The 19,642-nt window shown below is 38.9% G+C and overlaps 1 protein-coding gene across 1 annotated transcript; it reads left to right on the top strand.

The window, feature by feature from the left end:
• Positions 1-10,816: 10,816 nt before the first annotated feature.
• Positions 10,817-19,115, top strand: LOC118900571 (protein ABHD12B-like). Its single transcript, XM_036862966.1, is given in 4 exon segments — positions 10,817-10,908; positions 17,973-18,130; positions 18,362-18,571; positions 18,574-19,115. Coding segments are annotated over 4 exon segments (1,002 nt in total).
• The last annotated feature ends 527 nt before the right edge of the window (positions 19,116-19,642 follow it).

Genomic DNA, 19,642 nt, shown 5'->3' on the forward strand with positions numbered 1-19,642 from the left:
CTCAGGAAACACTAGGGTAAACACTGCCCCCTTCTCCATGGCCTACAGCCCACAGCTGCCCACAGATCCTCACGCCGTTCAAAACTCAGAGCCAAGGGTAGGCTCAGGGTAAGCCCAGCCAGCATTCGAGGGTCCTCCCCATAATTAAAGGGCACTATAACAAAAGAGCCCTTGTTTACAGTAATATTTTTATTCAATTTGTCTTTACAATCTAAGAAAGCATTTAATTTCCCTTAATGATATTAGCCATCCCAGCCTTTATCACCAGGTAGGACATAACTATCCTGCTTTCACTTAATTTATAAACCTCATTAACACTTTTGTCTTTTAAATGTGATTGCAGATCTCCTAAGAATTGAGAGCTCTCTGAATGGTAGGAGAATTATTATGATTCATTGTTCACCCAGGCAATCCTGAGCACACACTGATTTATTACGGTGAATGCCCACTGAGGTGAGCGGAATTTGGGGGTAAGTGTAGGGCTTCTAGGGAAGCTTTCTTACTGCTCTCAGACTTGGGCTCCCAGTTTAATACGGAGGCTGTTGCTTACCGCACAAAAGCATGAAGGAATCTCGGGGGGAAAAAAACCTCTAGCAATAACCAGCTTGAGAATGTCATTTCTGCCACCTGAAAAGTAATTGTATCCCTTTATTGGAAATGAAAAGCTAGGGCAAGTCTTAAATATTCCAGCTGGTATATGTTTTCCTCCCTCCGGGGGGATGACTTTCACCCGTGGTCTGAACAGTCAACCAGTTAAGTGGAACAGGACTTGCATTACTAGTTTCTATTCTTTTTCTGACAAAAGATCACATCTCCACATTCTCCCAGGCGCGGTGCTGATTTGCTGTAAAGATTCTTAGCCAAAAGATCAAAAGTACTGGATTCACGATTGCCCTTAGGTCCAGAAGAAAGAAGTGGCTTTCAGAGCTCATGCTGTCATTAACAATGAATGTTTACAGTACCCGACAGTGTGTGCTATTATATTAGGTCTTATATCATTTTCACAGTTCGTTACAAAGCGAACTTTGATGGTGATGATAGGAGATAGAAGATTTTTTTTTAATGCAAAATAACAGTTAACTCCTGCCCAAACCAGGACATTTTCTAGAGGCAGAGTGACACATTGGAGTGCTTTGGATTCACTGGAGGGAGCCTGGTTTGTAGAACAATCAAGAACACAAAACAAGACTGCTGAGTTCCTGTGAAAGAAGCCAGGTTGCTTCAGGAAAATATCTACCCACAGACTTAGGGTAGGCAAGTCACAAAGCATTTCATATTTTTTCCTTGAACTTATTCCAATCTGCTTTATTACAGCTGCCAGGGGGTCTCCATTTGATACATAAATGACTATGGACTTTCATAAATTAAGAAAAAGAGTTGACGAGGTTTAATACTTTAATGAATTTTTATTAGTTGTCAGATGCCCAAAGTTCAGAAAGAGAAAAAAAGAAAAGATTCTTGCTTTTGTTAACCTTAATTTTCAGACTAAAGAGAAGCAGTCATGACTCATTCTGGGTAAAGAGTTAATGGAGTGTGGGTAATTGAGAGTGAATTTTGCACCCACCAGGACTGGCGGTTTGCTCCTGACACACCTAGAAGCTTTGTACCTTGTTTCCAAAGCTCTTTACAAATCATCATAAAAGAGAAATGATCTCAGAAGCACATAAAGCCTTTTCTACACCCACTTTTCCAATAAATCTCAAACACGTCTTTCATTTTGATCACAGAAATGCAAATTTTCTGACAGGCAAACTGCAGCATGACTAAGTCCAAACGGAGTACAGTACGTTGACTCAAGTGGAAAGGATAATGCAATGAAACCTAATGGAATTCACTCAACTTCAACTTCCAAAACCGTGCATGCTTTCCATCATTGGCTTATTGTTCAGCATTGGATTTGCACATATTATTTTGAAATGATTAAACCAGTTAGAAAGAAAAATAATGTTTACACACTGCAGGTAATTTAATGCATTTGTTTCTCCTTACATGTATTTTTCTTTTTTTTTCCTGTAGCTTTGATTTGTAAGAAAGTCGGATTTGATAGGAGTAAAATAATTCCAAACTAAACAGGGATATAGATTCTAATTTTTGTTATGCTGGATTTCATACTAGGTTCAAAAAGGGAAATATGGGGTCTAGCCTCTCCCCAGCGGGCAGGATAATGGTTGCTAGGCAACCTGTTTGCAGAAAAAAGAAAGAATATCTTTATCTACAGATGAATTCAACAATGCTTCATCCTCTGTGTTTCCATCTGAATTTATGTGGTGGGTAAGGGCTGCCAAGCAACAGGGTTTCATGCGTGGTAAACACCCGCCCTATTTGTGAGGGTCACATTGCTGCACAAGGGTCAAAGTACAAACACAATTGGGCATCACTGAAACAGATTGTCATTACTCAGAGAAGCCAGCCCGATAACATCTAAGAGGCTTAAAAGCTGCATTATGGATATTTTCACTGAATTTTATTTCATCAAAGCAGTACCTGTAAGCAATAACTTACAAAGTTAAATTAGTAAACATAATGGGCTATAGCTAAAGGGTTCTCTACTACATCACTTCCTGCCCCTATGTCTTCCTCTCCAAAAGCCACCTCTCAGCTCAACTCTGGTTGTTTAGTCCTCATAATTATATATGTTATAAATAAATTACTGTGTCATTGGATTTATTAATTTTAGATGTTATCTATTGATGCCCTGTTAGGGTAAATGAAGGATTAGCTCTCTTCCATTGCCAACACCTTTATCTGCCTCCCTCCTTCTCCTATTATAATTCCATTAAATTTGGGGGTTAAAGCAGTATTCAGTATTTATATTATTAAAACTTGCCATTGTGGCATAAAAGGATCACATTTACCTTGTTTTCAATTTGTCCTGAAGTTAAGTATTTCCTTGTTTATTTGTTTTATTTGCTTAGGCTTCTTTGTACATATTACATCTTCCAACATCTTCTATTATCCTCTCAGTACAGTTTTCCCAAAATAATAAAATTCAAGAAACCATGAATTACCAACTTTCCTTGGAGGTCTTCCTCCTGGAGACCTTTCTTCTCCCGCGTTCTCTAGGTTTGCTCCCAGCTGTCTATGTTTGAGTTCCCTTGACTACTGTCATCCTACGTCGCATACCTTCTCTCCTGTGTGTGAAGTTTTCTCCTTTCTTGTTTTAGTATGGGTGGAGCGTATCCTCCAGTAGTTTCATCAAGTCAGAACGATCATCCAAGGACAGAGGCTGTGGTGATGACAGGCCTCACCCTTTCTCCTGAACTAACTGCTCTAGGCTGGACTGAAGGTCCCCTATGCCTGGTGCAAAGTTACCTCTCATGCTCCTTTCTCATTGTTTTCCCAACATTCCCTTTGCTTACCTCCTGTGTTGAGTACCCATTTTTTTGGTGCAGCAAGTCTTCCTCTTTCCTGGTACGTTCCTTCCTTTGAGGGAAAACATCTCCAGTAGCTTTCTAGAAAAGGAAGGAAGGAAGGGAAGGAAATGTTTAGAGATCTTACATATCGGACAACGCCCTTATTCTGTGTTCACACGTGGCTGAGTTTGACTAGGAATCTAAGTTGTAAATCATTTTCTGTCTATATTTGAAGGCACTGCTCCACTGACGTCTGGTTTCCAAGGTTGCTGTTAGAAGTCTGATGCATTCTGTTCCCTGAGCCTTTTATTTGATCTTTCTTTCTCTCCAGAACTTTTAATATCTTTCTAAGTCCAGTGTTCTGAAATGTTTCTAGACAGTGTCAATATGTATCTATTTACTTGAATGTTGCTAGTTCTTGTCAACATCAAAACAGGATTTAGCAGGTTAATGTGGAGGTATAGGCACCTTCACTTTTTTAAAATCTCTAGGTAAATCTGAAGAGAAGCAAGGTTGAGAAATATTCAGTCATTTTACCATTTTTTACCACAAATGGTAAAATAGACCAAAAATCGTTTGAACCCCTCAATATTTTCTATGAACTCTATACCCCCTTCTCTTTACTCTGCCTTCTTATCAGGCATACAGAATCATCATATTCTTCCCTATTTTGTTCCTTCTCTCACATATGATTGTTTCCTATAGCTTTCAGCATTTCCGAGCACTTTATTAAGAATCAACAAGTTATCACTTATTATGCACCTATGGCAATCCAGGTTCTCTAGACCTGCTATACCATTAGGTCACAGCTGTTATTACAATATTTGGCAATTGTGGAAATAGAGGCTCAAAGAAATAAACTAACGTGTAGGATCACTCAGCAAATAAGAGGCAAAAGCAAGGTTTACATGCAGTTCTGTCTGATTTCAAGGTCTGTCTTTTACCCTCTTTCTTTACTTCCTTTCTTACTTTCTCAAAAACTGTAAATTAATGTGAGATGTGTTCAAATTGCAGAATGAAAAAGTTATGACTTGTTTATCTAGTTTATGAATGATATACATTTGAAAGTGTTAGTTTATATATCCAATAATGTAATCTAGATTTAAAATTATGTTACAAGGGTTTGTGCAGTGCAACAGGATTAGTTTAATGTGGATAACTGAATCTTCCAGTATTCACTTGCTTAAGCTCTAGTCTCATATAAGCTCCTTGGAGTGGTTTGTTATAATCCTGGCAAAATACCTACTAAAGAAATAGTTGACATTTTTAAAAACATTATTTAAACACAATCCTTTCTTGACTTAAATCTAGACTCTAGGTTATTTAGCTCTAGCATATTTGTGTGGATTTTAATTTTCAAATGATGATCTTTCATACACCCAAGGCAATACTTATCTGGTGGGAAAGTTGCATTAGTAATAATTTACATTCTGCAGGCAGTGGGGAAGAAGGCTAAAAGGAATAACGTGTTATTATTCAACTTTTGCAAGAGAAAAGGGCTTGTTATAAAAATAAGTCATTCCGCTGATGAAAGAATAATGCTTGGAAATGCGCCTGGGGACAATACATCACTTATGAGAAACAGAAAAATTAAGCTCTGTACGTGTTGCTGTGTGACCACTCTTCTATTCATACAGGAGCCTCACATGGAGAAAGAGGGGTGTTCAGCCTCTGAAGCACTCTTTCTAAAAATATGTACATATAAATCCCCCCCTCAGTCTCTTCTAAAATGAAATGAAGATCAAGAAATTATATTGTGATGTTGAGCTACATAAAATGAAACCAGAAACATTTATGTTGACACGAATTATATCAACTGAGATAATAAATGGGTTTAGAATGAAATTTAAGTCAAAGTACAAGTGTAGAAGGGATGATTCCTTCTTCAGAACCCTAGGCTTCAAAACTAAAGGAGCAAAACTATCTATTTAGTTGATATTAGATATATGTTTTACCTGTAAGATACTTATGCAATGCTGAAGTTCCATTTTACATATAATCTTATGAATGGACAAGGCAATTCTATACTTTAATCTTGCATGTAGTTATAAGAATTCAAAATATATAAAACCCTTTTTGTGAGGGGATTCTTGACCTAATCACTCATCTTTATCTCTAGTACAGTAGGAACTGAATTTTGTTTGGATACCATGATGCCATTCTGGGTACTTGTAAAATAATTTTCTATTTTTAGTTCTCTGTTTTCATAGAACTTCTCATACTGGTCTTATTTCACTTAAATCTCTCTCTCTCTCCCTCTCTTTCTCCATCTCTCCTTTTCTCTCTCAATCAATCAGAATTTACCTACAACAGGTTGAATTATGCCTAGTTCTGGTTCCGACATAAATACCAGTGAATTCTTTGAAAAGTCACCAATTCTGTTTCTTCGTCTCTATGATGAAGAATTTACTGCATCACTGGTTCTCTATCCTAGTGGCATCACCTGGGAAACTTTAAATTTATTAAAACAAAACAAAACAATGTCTATCAATCATTCCCCTTCCACTCTGCTTCATTTGGGTCTTGCCCAGAACCCAGAGACAGGCATTCTTTAGAACTGCTAAACTAATCCAGTGATTTTTTTTTTTTTTTCAAATTTTAAGGTGTACATAAATCTCTTGGGGAATCTTATTAAAATGCAGACTCTATACATTCAGTCTGGGGAGTGTCTTGAGATTTTGCATTTCTAACAAGTTCTCAGAAAATGCTAGTGCTTCAGGGCCAAGAGTGTCACTTTAATTAGTAAGGATCTAAATTCTTTTTAAGAATACTTTCAGGAAAAGAAAGAAAGAGAAAGAAAAAAAAAAAAAGAAAAAAAAAAAGAAAAAAAAAAAAAAAGAAAGAAAGAAAAAAAGAAAGAAAGAAAGGAAGGAAAAGAAAGAAAGGAAGGAAGGAAGAGGAAAATGAAAGAAAAGAAACATATAATTAATGCATTGTTATGGCTTATAAAAGCCTGACATTTGTTAGAAACAACTGAAGAACTAGACATAAAATTTAAATAATGAAAAAATTTTCACTCAAATAATGTTTAATATTGTTATAGGAATTCACCAGAAGGAATATTTCCAGTGTTACAAGTTTGAGATTTGCACATAAAATATATAATTCTATTTTAATAAATGGATTTTTCCAAATCCCTAAAATTCATCCTGAAGGTTGACTATTAAGATGGTTATACTTATGTGTCAACTTATAGGGTATTTTTGAATGAGATTGAGATTTAAATCAATGAATGTTGAGTAATGCAGATTGCCTTTTTAATGTGGGTGGGCTTCATCCAGTCAGTTGACGGCCTGAAGAGCACAAAAAGTCTGGGTTTCTTAAGCAGAGGGAGATCTCTAGTAGTGTACCTTCACACTTCACCTACACCACCTGCTCTCCTAGGTCACCAGCCTGTTGGCCTTCAGACTAGAATTGTACTATGAGCTTTCCTGGGTTTCCAGCCTGATGGAACATACTACATTTTTTGGATTCTCCAGACCCCATAATTGTGCAAGCCAATTTCTTATTCTCACTACTTATCTATCTAGAGACAGATATAGAGATAGAGATATAGATAGATATCCCACTGATTCTGTTTCTCTGGAGAACCTGCACTAATACAGATCAGATTTTGGTACCAAAACTGAGGTGGAGCATGTCACAATATCCCTTTTAAAGTGAAGGGGAAGTTGTTTCAAAAGGCCCTTCCAAAGCCAAAAGGTGATATAATACCTAGTGGGTCTATTTGGATTTTGGAGGCCACATATTTCTCATTCAGGTGTGTTGCCCCAGCTCTTTCATCTCACTAGGTAAAAGCTACTAGTTTTGAGTGAGGTTCAAAACAAGAGTAGGCTCTGCAGCAGGCCCAGGCTGCCATGCAAGCTTCTCTGCTTCTTGGGCCACAGGATCAGCAGAGCCAAAGGTGCCTGGAGTGTCAGTGGCAGGTAGGGATGCCGTTTGGAGCCTTTGTCCCCAGTAGCTGAATCACAACACAGGTTGTTCTGAGTTTGGAGCTAAGCCCTGCCATTCTCCACAGATAACTACCCTCTTTTTAAGACACAGTTTGGGGTCTGTTACTCGGCCTCAGTAGAGGCTGAATGCTTAACCATGGGCCACCAGGTCACCACATGACCTGAGCTGCCCACCACGAGCTGGGTGTTATCTGACCCAACAAGCCATGAAGTTGGGGGTGATAGCAGCCTTCCATCACCAAATGGAAGTGGTGTGTATGAAATCAGGCTTGAACAGAGCCTGAAGGCACAAGCAAGTTACCTGAAGAAGTGGCCCAAATGCCCATGGACCCCACTTCTGTTATACTGCTTTCTCTCTCCCAACCTATACCTAGGGTTTCATGGGGAGCTCCCTGTGACCATTGACAGAGGAAAAGAAGACTCAGGCCTGGTTTACAGATGGTTCTGTATACCATGCCAGGACTACTGAAAAGTGGACAGCTGTAGCGTTATGACCACTTCCTGGGACAATCTTGAAGGACAGTGGTGAAGGGAAATCCTCCCAGTGGACAGGACATCAAGCCCTGAAACTGATTGTTCATTTTGTTTGGAAGGAAAGATGAACAGATGCACAGTTATGTACTGATTCATGGGCTGTGACCAATGGCTTGCCTGGATAGTCAAGGAAACATCCGTGGAAAGAACATGATTGGAAAATTGGTGACAAGGAAGACTAGGGAAGAGGTATGTGGATAGATCTGAGTGGACAAAAATGGAAAGATGTTTGTTTCCTGCCAATGTTCACCAAAGGGTGACCTCAACAGAGGAGGATTTTAATAATCAAGTGAACAGTATGACCATTCTGTGGATATGAGCCTTCTCTTTTCCCAACCACCCCTGTCATCACCCAGTGGGCTCGTGAACAAAGTGGCCCTGGTGGCAGACATGGAGATTAAGCACAAACTCAGCAATGTGGGCTGCCACTCACCAAGGCTGCACTGGCCATGGCCACTGCTGGGTGCCCAATCTGCCAGCACAGAGACCAACACTGAGTCCCCCCTATGGTGCCATTTCCCGGGGTGATCAGCCAGCTACCTGGTAGCAAGTTGGTTACACTGGACAACTTCCATCCAAAAACAGGCAACATTTTGTTCTTCGTGGAATAGACCCTCTGGATATGAATTTGCCTTCCTTGCACACAATGCTTCTGCTAACACTACTGTCTGTGAACTTACAGAATGCTTATCCACCATCATTATATTCCACCCTGCACTGTTTCTGATCAAGGAACTAACTTCATAGGAAATGAGGAGCAGCAATGAGCCTCTGCTCCTGGAATTCACTGGTCTTACCATGTTTCCCCCTATCCTGAAGGAGCTGTCTTGAGAGAAAGTAAATTGGCCTTTCGAAGGCTCATTTACAATCTCAGCTGGTGGAAATACTTTGCAGAAATGGGGAAAGTTTCTACAGGAGACTGTGTATGCTCTGAATCAGCATCCAAAATACAGTGTTACTTCTCCAACAGCCAGGATTGATGGGTCCAGGGGTCAAGGGGTGGAAATGGGAGTGGCACCACTCACTATACCCCTGGTCACCTACTAGAACAATCATTGCTTCCTCTTCCCATGACCTTATACTCTGATGGCCTAGATGTCTTTGTTACAAAAGGGAAGGAGGCATGATAAAGGCTCAGTTGAACCACAAGTGAAGACTTCTCCCCAGCCACCTTGGATTCCTCATGCCTGTGAATCAACAGGTAAAAAAGGCAGTAGTTACTCTGCTGGCTGGGATGACTGATCCTGCCTTCCAAGGGGAAATTGGAGGTCTACTCCACGATGGAGGTAATGAAGTGTATGTCTGGAATACAGGAGATCCCTAGGGTGTTTCTTAGTATTACCATGCCCTGTGGTTAAGGTCAATGGAAAACTACAAAAACCCAATCCAGGCAGGACTACTAATGGCTCAGACCCCTCAGGAATGAAAGCCTGGGTCACCCCACCAGGCAGAGAACCATGACCAGCTGAGGTGCTTATTGAAGCAAAGTGAATGAGTAGTAGAGGAAAGTAGTTATAAATACCAGCTCCAGCACATGATCTGCTTCAGAAATGAGTACCATAACTGTCATGAGTATTTCCTCCTTATTTTGTTATGAGTGTGTGTGTGTGTGTTAAGCATCTTGGCTTTCTTCCTTCTTTATCCCTTTACCGAGGAACATAAAATATATTGATTTTATATCATAGTATTTAAGTATTGTAAGGTTTCCATCATAGTACTGTAGTTTTGAAATATCAAGGAGAAGAATAGACATCATGCAAGGACTTTTCGTCCTCCTCTGGGAAAGTGTTAGTACATTTTCGGGTGTATGCAGGACAGTTGTATCATGTTAGCTGAAATTATGACTTTGTTATTGTCTTTATTTGGAGATTAAGTATGGTTTAAGGAGATGCATATGAGTGCCAAGTTGACAAAGTGTGGCCTCATGAGGGTTAATTTTATGTGTCAACTGAAAGGGTGTTTTGGGATGAGATTTATGTATTTAAATTTGTTAACTTTGAGCTGATTGCTCTCTATAATGTGTGTGGGGATCATCCAGCCAGTTGAAGGCCAGAATAGAACAAAAACACTGGCTGCCTCAAGCACAAGGAATTCCTCTGAAGACTGCATTCAGAAGTCATCTGCATCAGAGTGCCTCCTGGGTCTCCAGCCTGCCAGCCTACACTGCAGATTTGAACATTTCAGCCCCCACAATTACCTGAGCCAATTTCTTACAAGTAACCTCTCTACGTATATGCATATCCTATTGGTTTGTTTCTCTGGAGTACTCTGACTAATGCAGCCATTCATACCCTCAGGAAGCATCCGTCCTTGTTATCAAACCCTCCTCCCACCCACTCCCCTATGGGCCTCACATGCAGCACAGACCACCAGCAATTTATTCTCTCTTATCCAAATCACACATTCACAACTGGAAGCATATCTTCTTCCTTAGGCATTCACCATCCAGCCCTTCCCATATCCGTGACTCGTAGCCACTCTCCTTGTCTCTTCTAATTAATTTTCCAAATCTTAGCCACAGGGACACTTCTAGATCGTAAATGTCCTTGTTTAAACACTTAACTGGCAAATGATTTTCCTCAGACTCAGTTCCAAGCTTGGCTAAGAGACTCCACGTGATGGGGTCTGCTCCCTCTCTCACACTTCCTGTGACCACATTTGTTTCCTTTGAGCTACCTGTTCCCGGTATGTTCTCTTTCCCACAGCCCTCAGTTGGTAGCTCTCCTTTGGGGATGTATTGATCAAGGTTCTCTGGAGAAAACAAACCAATAGGACATATATAGATACATAGAAAGGGACTTATTGTAAGGCTGTGAATGACTACGGAGGCTAAGTCCCACAATCTGCCATCTGCAAGCAGGAAGCCCAGAAGGGCTGTGGTGTGGTTCCGGCCCAAACATGAAGGCCTGAGAACCATTGCCAGTCCAAAGGCCCAAGACCCAGGAGCACTCCTGTCCCGAGCACAGGAGAAGACGGATGCCCAGCTCATGCAGAGAACAAATCTGGCTTTCCTCTGCTTTTTCTTCTCTTCAGGCCCTTAATGAATGGGATGTTGGCTACCTGCATCGGTGAGTGATGTCTTTCTTCAACCTAATGATTCAAATGCTAATACCTCTGGAATCACTCTCACAAACACACCCAGAAAAAATGCTTCACCAGCTGTCTGGGCAACTCTTAGCCCAGTCAAGCTGACACATAAAATTATCCATCACTGGCGTGGGGAGGGGCACGGTAGTTCTACCGTCTGCTCACCCCCATTTCCTCAGAACTTTCTGGAAGATTTTTCTACAATGCCTAAGCCCAACCTTTCTTTGTGCTCTGTTCACATACTCTGGGAAAGTGATCATCACACTTTATTCAAATCACCTTCTTTTTTTAATGAAATAAGTCAGACAGACTTATATGTGGAATCTAAAAAAATAAAACAAATATATATAACAGAACAGAAACGGACTCACATATATAGAGAACAAACTGGTGGTTACCAGTGGGCAGCGGGGGGCAGGAGCAAGATAGGGTAGGGGATTAAGAGACACAAACTACTATGTATAAAATAAATAAGATACAAGTGTCTATTGTACAGCACAGGGAGATATAGCCATTATTTTATAATAATTTTAAATGGAGTATAATCTATAAAAATCTTGAATCACTATGTTGTACGCCTGAAACTAAGATAAGATGGTGGACCAACTATATTGCAATCACCTTTTTAACTATCAATGTCCTTCACTCACTATTAAACTTCACAGTCTATAGTGTCTGGCATTGAGATGGTACTAAATAAAGTTTTGTTTATTGAATGAATAACAGAATTTTCTATTGTTCTCCAATTGTGTGTAGCAAAAAAGCTATTGTAATCAAGTGGCTGTCACCTTTTTCTCAAATATTTAGTATATGGGATTTAGAATGCGGAAATAAAACATTCGGTTTGGGGTTCAGAAAACAGAAATTTAAGTTCTCAGGTCTGAGGTGTTTTGACTTACATTAATACAAGTACTTTTCAAGTGTAGCTCTTCCACTTGCTGATCTATTGAGCATACATGCTAAAGGAAAATAGTCTGAGTTTTCTGTCTGATTTTTGTTCTCTTATTTTTTTTTCCTGCCAAGGAGATTTGGGGCACATAAATCATTAATGTGTGCTTTTATATATCTTGGTGGTCAGTGATGAGAGAGTTTAAGGTAACATAAATCCATTTTGTGGTTATTTATGAGAGATACTTTCGGAGTGTAGAATTCAGTACAAGTCCTATGGATGACCTTCAGACCTTCAAGAGCCTGGCTTGAGCCTGTACATCTGGAAATGGACAGAGTTCTTTCTACAGGCTACTTTCAGTAGAATATCATAGGAGCATCGTCTACTACCGTAACTCTTCCCATTTCTCTTTTACAAGACTTGTTACTTTCCTAGCTTGGGTAGGAGTAAAAAACATACCAGCTACTCATCACTGACATTCAAGTACAAAACTAAATACTACAATAAAAACTTGGAGATAATTTTGTTCAAAAATAGTAGGAAGTGAAAATTTAACTTCACCTATGAAAAACTCCATAAGTTTCTATGTGAACATAACTGATGGAAATCTGCTTATATTATTTGACACAACTGTTTAATTGCTCTTCATCTTCACTGATACAAATGAGGACATACCTCTTCTTTAGCTCCATATGCTGCTTGAAGGTAGAAAAATGTACTTCCTTTAAAATGTATAAAATCAGACTCCACACTGATTTGACTCCTCATCACTGCTTGCTATGTTCACTGGATTTTAATGTAGTAATTCCACAACATGCACAGAGAAAAATTCACTATAAAATGAAAAGTCCAAAAATAGAAAAAAAAGGACTTTACCATTGCAAAGATTTCAGAAAAGTAATTCCATTTTACGGAAAAGAGATGGTAGGCTTAATGCCTTCTATTTTGTTTCAGTGTGATCACCTGAAAACGACATGAGAGCAATACATAATTCAAATATCTTTAAAAATTGAACCATATACTTTTACAGGTCTAATAGGAAATCAATACAAATCTACTTTTTACAGGACCAATATGTCTGCATGGTTATAATACCAATTGTCCTTACCTGTGATCTCTCTCTCTCTCTCTCTCAATTACCATTCCTGGAGTTTTATGGAATCAAAGATATTCTAACAATAGATGAAGTGATTTGACAGATACATTACAAGATCTAAAGAGTACTGTTTGATATATCAGATTTTACTGTTCAAGTCATTTGCACAAACATTTGCTTGCTATTTATGTTCCTATATTTTTCAAAGTACATAGAAGAACCCAAATACTATTTGGGTGGTTGTGTATAGACTACTATAAGAATGTCACATTCATGAGCAAATCATTCTCTTAATGTAATCATTGCATCTGCTTTCTAGAACAAGCTAAATATTTTTTATAATAATTTTTTTTTAAATTTTTTATTTTTTTATTTATTTTTGGCTGTGTTGGGTCTTCGTTTCTGTGCGAGGGCTTTCTCTAGTTGCGGCGAGTGGGGGCCACTCTTCATTGCGGTGCGTTGGCCTCTCACTGTCACGGCCTCTCTTGTTGCGGAGCACAGGCTCCAGACGCGCAGGCTCAGTAGTTGTGGCTCACGGGCCTAGTTGCTCCGCGGCATGTGGAATCTTCGCAGACCAGGGCTCGAACCCATGTCCCCTGCATTGGCAGGCAGATTCTCAACCATTGCACCACCAGGGAAGCCTAAGCTAAATTTTTATATCAATCTCTGTTCAGGTCTTATGTGGAAAAATATGTTAATATAACATTCCATCTCGATGAAGACCGCAAAACTGTTGAAAAATAAAGAAACCAGCAAGCGAGTATAAACTAGCATGTTTAAAAAAAAGGAATTAAAAAATGTATCCATTATTTTGGGTAAAACATGGCTATGTTTCCTTTCCATCAGTATAAATGGTGGGAATGTCTGGCTCTATTCTAAAATCTATTACTATAAGTTGCTTTAGAAGGACAAAAGTTGAGCAATCACCTGGGAGTGTCTTGCTGAGTGTGGACTGTGTGTTAGACCACATTCTAACTCATGTTCCACTTGTGTCCCCTGTAGCCTGAAGGAGGACATGTACTTGCCCTGACCCTCATACCTCTGGTCTCTAAACTGAGAGCCACACCTATCCCATTCACTGCTGTGACACTGAATGACATATCATATAAAGCACTTAGAATGGCGCTAGCACACAATATGTGATCAATAAAAATTATCTATAAATATCAACATTAATAGTATTTGGGTTCTTCTATGTACTTTGAAAAATATAGTAACATAAATAGTATTCATTCTGCAATTTTCTGTTCTCTAACTCACCTTGTCTGCTTTGACACTGAGTTTTTAGTGCTCTCATGGAGTGAATTGCTGTTTTTTGATTTATTGGGAGAGGTTGACCAACATTACAATAATCCGTTCCTTGAAAGGTAGTGGAATTCAGGTGTAAAACATTTGATACTAATGTTTTCTTCATGGGATGACTTGTAGTTACTGATTCCGCTTTTTAATGATTATAAGACTTCCAGGATGTTATATTTTTCTAGAAATCTTTCTATTCTGACAAAATTGACAAATTTGTTGGCTTTTATTATCTCATTTAAATATCAGTATCTGATGCTCCTATGCCATTTCCCACTTTTCATTCTTCATAGCAGTGATTTTTGCTCCTAAATCTCCTTCTCCTCATCATCCTTCATCTCCATCCATTTTGGTAGAGGTTTGTCTTTCGTTTTCTTGATTTCGCTTTTGTGATTAGTTTCCTGTTTCGTTAGTTAACTTCCTCCATTTTTTTTCCCTATCATCAGTTATTTTGATATCTATTCTGTTATTTTTTAAAACTTAAATTTATGCTTAGCTCACAAACATTCCCTCATTCCTACTTCCTTATGTAGTATTTAATGCCTTTGTTTTCCTTTAAGCATTATTTTAGCTGAGTTCCACAAGTACCAGTGTATTCTACTTTCATTATTTTTCAGTTACAAGTATGTTTTTACATTTCTACTGTAATTTCTTCTTATATCTATGCAGTATTTAAAAACATTGTTTTCCTTTTACTGTATGGAGGTTTTACATTTATCCTCTCTTTTATAAAATTCTAATTTAATTATAATACGGACTAATTAATATAAAATATTTCCATTTTTTGTCACTTGACATATTGCCTATACCTAATAAGAAGTTAAATTTTGTAAATGTCACATGGGTGCAGGGTTCTATCTCTATTATTCCAATAAATCAAGACATTAATTTTTTTTATTTTTAATTAATTAATTAATTAATGGCTGTGTTGGGTCTTCATTTCTGTGCAAGGGCTTTCTCTAGTTGTGGCAAGTGGGGGCCACTCTTCATCGCAGTGCGCGGGCCTCTCACTATCACGGCCTCTCTTGTTGCGGAGCACAGGCTCCAGACGCGCAGGCTCAGTAATTGTGGCTCACGGGCCCAGCTGTTCCGCAGCATGTGGGATCTTCCCAGACCAGGGCTCGAACCCGTGTCCCCTGCATTGGCAGGCAGATTCTCAACCACTGCGCCACCAGGGAAGCCCCGACATTAATTTTTTTATGCAAAGTATCTTTCTAACTAAACTTTAATCACTTTGAACTTTCAATACTTTAAAAACCAGTTGAGCACTCCTGATTTGATAGTGGGTTTGTCAGCTTCACTTACAACTTGCTTTATATTTACATTATTTCATTTTTTTAGACTCTCAATGCATTTATCCCATAATGATGCCTTTGTTCTACGTCTTTTTGTCCAATATCAATATAATACAGATCTAATATTAATATACATCTGAGATTTTCTGGGCTTTGCTTTTTGATGTGATCATACACACACACACAGTTTTTCAAACTCTCATGACTTTTTTTTTTTTTTTTGAAATTCACGTTCTTTTATTTATTTATTTATTTATTTATGACTGTGTTGAGTCTTCGTTTCTGTGCGAGGGCTTTCTCTAGCTGCGGCAAGTGGGGACCACTCTTCATCGCGGTGCGCGGGCCTCTCACCATCGCGGCCTCTCTTGTTGCGGAGCACAGGCTCCAGACGCGCAGGCTCAGTAATTGTGGCTCACGGGCCCAGTTGCTCCGTGGCATGTGGGATCTTCCCAGACCAGGGCTCAAACCCATGTCCCCTGCATTGGCAGGCAGATTCTCAACCACGGCGCCACCAGGGAAGCCCTCTCATGACTTTTTAAAACATAGTATTGAAGTATAACACATATACAGTCAAATCTTAAGCTTGAGAAGTTCTTACAAACTGAATACACCCAAGCAACCAGCACACAGATTAAAAGCAGACAGACAGAACACTTCCAGCATCCCAGGCATTCACTCCATGCCCCGTTTCAATTACCACCCATCATACTCCAGGGTTAACTACCATCACGACTTCACACTCTAGTTTGGCCAGCAATTGAATTTTATGTAAAGGGGGTCACAAAAAGGGTACTCTTTTGTGCCTGGTTTACTGAACTTGAACATCGTGTTTGTGAGATTCCTCAACACTCTTGCATTTGCTCATTTTACTGAGTTTATGTATCCATTCTCAGGAAATGGGAGTACACATAGCTTCTAGTTGGACGATTTAACCAGTGTTGCTCTGATATTCTTGTACGTAGCGTTGGGTGTTCCATGTGCTTATGCTTCAATTATGTCACTTAAAAGTATTATATAAATAAATTTTTCCTGCACCCTATCTGAAAAATTGCTTTAAACCTCAAGTTAGACCACTTATATAATATTTTTAAAGACACATTCACACACATATATATGTCTATATATGTAATAATATAGAGACATGTATATAAAAATTTCTTTTTGCCTTGATATGATTTTATTACCTCTTTTTTGCCTTTTTAAAAACCAATTTAATTTTTGTTTCTTTATTACATATTTTCCATCAGCTGGCTTGGAACTAATTTACTCAATTTCTCCTTTCTATTGTCTTAGTGGTTAATTTTGAAATTTTAATGGGTACTTATAATATTTTAACTCCTCACATCTTACATGTTACTACTGACAACATTTCAATTCAGTCCTCTTAATTCTACCCTAATTGTTATCATTAATGTTCCTTTATATACAATGTTTGTTTAGATTTTCTAATGTGTGTTGCCTTTTTTTTTAGGGATCACTTTTCTTCTTTGTTAAGTTCAACAAAGTTCAACTTAAAGTTCAACAAATAAATTAAAAGAAAATGTTTATTTGTATTCCTCTGAGAATATCCTCAGGTCACTTTATCTCTTGAGAATTTATTTTGCTGGATATACAATTCTAGTTTCACAGATATTCCTTAACTGTCTCTTGGAGATGTTACTCTACCATTTTTTGGCTTCTATTTTTGCAGTTGTAAATCTGTTGCTCATCACACTGGCATATCTTTGTAAGTGAGCTATCATTTCTCATGGTCTGCTTCAATTAACTTTGCCTTTTCTTTGCTATTTTGTCTATAGTTTCACTAAAATATGTCTAAGAAAGAATTTCTGGTTTCTTGTTTTTTCTTCCTTTCCTTTCCTTTTCTTTCTTTGTCTTATGGCATACATAGTACTTTCTGTACTTGTGAGTTTGTACTTTTTAATCATTTCTAGGAAATTCTCAGCCATTCATCTAATCAATTATTGCCACAGCTCTCCTCTCTCTTGAACTCCTGTTCAAATATCAGTGTGACTTTCTCTTTGGGTTTCATCTCTTTTCTTCCATCATCTCATTACTTTTTATTACATTCTGGATTATTTCCTACATATACCTGCCAATCCACTAGGTTTCTCATGAGCTCTGAGTTGGATGTTTAATGCAGTATTTGAGTTTGGAGTTTTACAAATTTGTATTTTATGCTACGTCTTTTCAAATATTTTCAGTTAGAGTTATTTTATATTCTGTATCTGATAACCAACTCTGTTATTTGTTGGTGACTCTTTCTTATAGTGGTTTCTTTCCCTGTGTGTTTAGGATCTTTTATTCTGATCTCCCATTGGTTGAAATTAATCTGTGGAAATCCAGGGACAAAAATTGTGGCTGTTTTCTTCTAGGAGCATTTTCTTCTGTCTGCAATCAGAGTATTACCCAAGCGGGACCACTCTGGCCAACTATCAGAATCTCTAGTTTATTCTAAAAATATTTCAGGCTGCCCCCGCCGGCGAGGCGGGCGGCCGGGCGCAGCTCCGGGCTACCGGCAGCAGCTCCCGTGGCTGCGGCCGCAGTGGATCGGGATGTGATGCGGGTGGAGACAGACGAGCAGGGCCGCGTGACTGCGTGGTGGCACATGGTCACGCGGAACCTGAGATCTTTCCCATACTCCTGTTCAACACTCAGAAGAAAAACTTCCACTCTGTGTACCAGTTTTACAAGTAAATCATGAAAAGAACATATTTTCCCTCCTCTGGTGAACATGCTGATTTTTTTCAACCTTTTGAAAGCACCATTTCTTGTGGATTTAAAGAAACCAGAGTTAAAGATTCCTCACGCAGTGAACTTCTACATTAAAGTTGAACCTAGGATGATTCTGGGTATCTGGTACACAGTTCCTAGCTGCCGAGGGGAGGGTGCTAAGGGGAAGGGCCGTAGCTGGTATGAAGCAGCTCTCCATGATGGCAACCCAATTATTGTTTATCTTCATGGCAGTGCAGAGCACAGGACTACTCCTCATAGACTTGAGCTAGTAAAGGCGCTGAGTGATGGTGGTTTTCATGTCTCGTCTGTTGACTCTAGAGGGTTTGGGGACTCGACGGTAAGCCCACGGAGGATGGGCTGACTTCAGATGCTATTTGTGTCTACGAGTGGACCAAGGCAAGAAGTGGTACCACCCCCGTGTGTCTCTGGGGCCACTCTCTGGGAACAGGAGTTACAACAAATGCTGCAAAAGTTCTAGAAGAGGAAGGATTCCCAGTTGATACTGTTATCCTGGAAGCTCTATTTACCAACATATGGGTTGCAAGTATCAATTACCCCTTGTTAAAGATTTACCGGAAACTTCCAGGATTTTTAAGCATGCTTATGGATGCCCTGAGGAAAGATGAACTAGTCTCCCTCAATGATGAAAATGTTAAATCCCTGTCTTCTCCCCTTCTTATCATACATGGTGAGGATGACAGAACGGTGCCTTTGGAATTTGGAAAAAAGCTCTATGAAATTTCACACAATGCGTATAGGAACAAAGAGAGGGTGAAGATGGTGACCATCCCTCCTGGCTTCCAACACAACTTCCTTTGTAAAAGCTCCACACTGTTAAAAACCATGAGAGATTTCCTGAGCCAGCAGTGGGCATGAGGTATGAGTAGAGCGGAGAGCAAAGACTTGGTCCAAACACCACTTGTGATGTATATTTCTTATGTAAAACTGTACGGGGCTCCTTGGGTGAGCTGAAGTTACTGACATTTCTACAAGTCACTTGCCTTTTAGTAAAAGAAAGCATGGATGCTGGGAAAAAATAAATAAATAAAAACATTTCAAGTTCTCCGCTGTCAGTTTGTTGTTGGCCCAATACTTAGACTCTTGTTTATAGAATTCATGTTGACATTTGCTTTTATCAGCTCTTGTTTTCATTCAGATTATTTTTTGCCTCTTGGAGATTCCCCTTACTTTGTGCAAGCCCATAAGTACAATTAAAAGTGTATTATATGCAGTGTTTAGTTGTTTTCCAGGATCAAGTTCCTTCTGAATACATTAGTATCTTGTTTTCTATATTATTTGAAATGAAAGATGTCAGTTTAGCGCTTTTGTATGCGTTGTAATTTTATTACATTTTTTTTTACCTATCTCAATGAGTGATATCACTAGAATTTTCCACCATAGAT

Source organism: Balaenoptera musculus, chromosome 9 (assembly GCF_009873245.2).
Source record: "Balaenoptera musculus isolate JJ_BM4_2016_0621 chromosome 9, mBalMus1.pri.v3, whole genome shotgun sequence".
Lineage (NCBI taxonomy): Eukaryota > Metazoa > Chordata > Mammalia > Artiodactyla > Balaenopteridae > Balaenoptera > Balaenoptera musculus.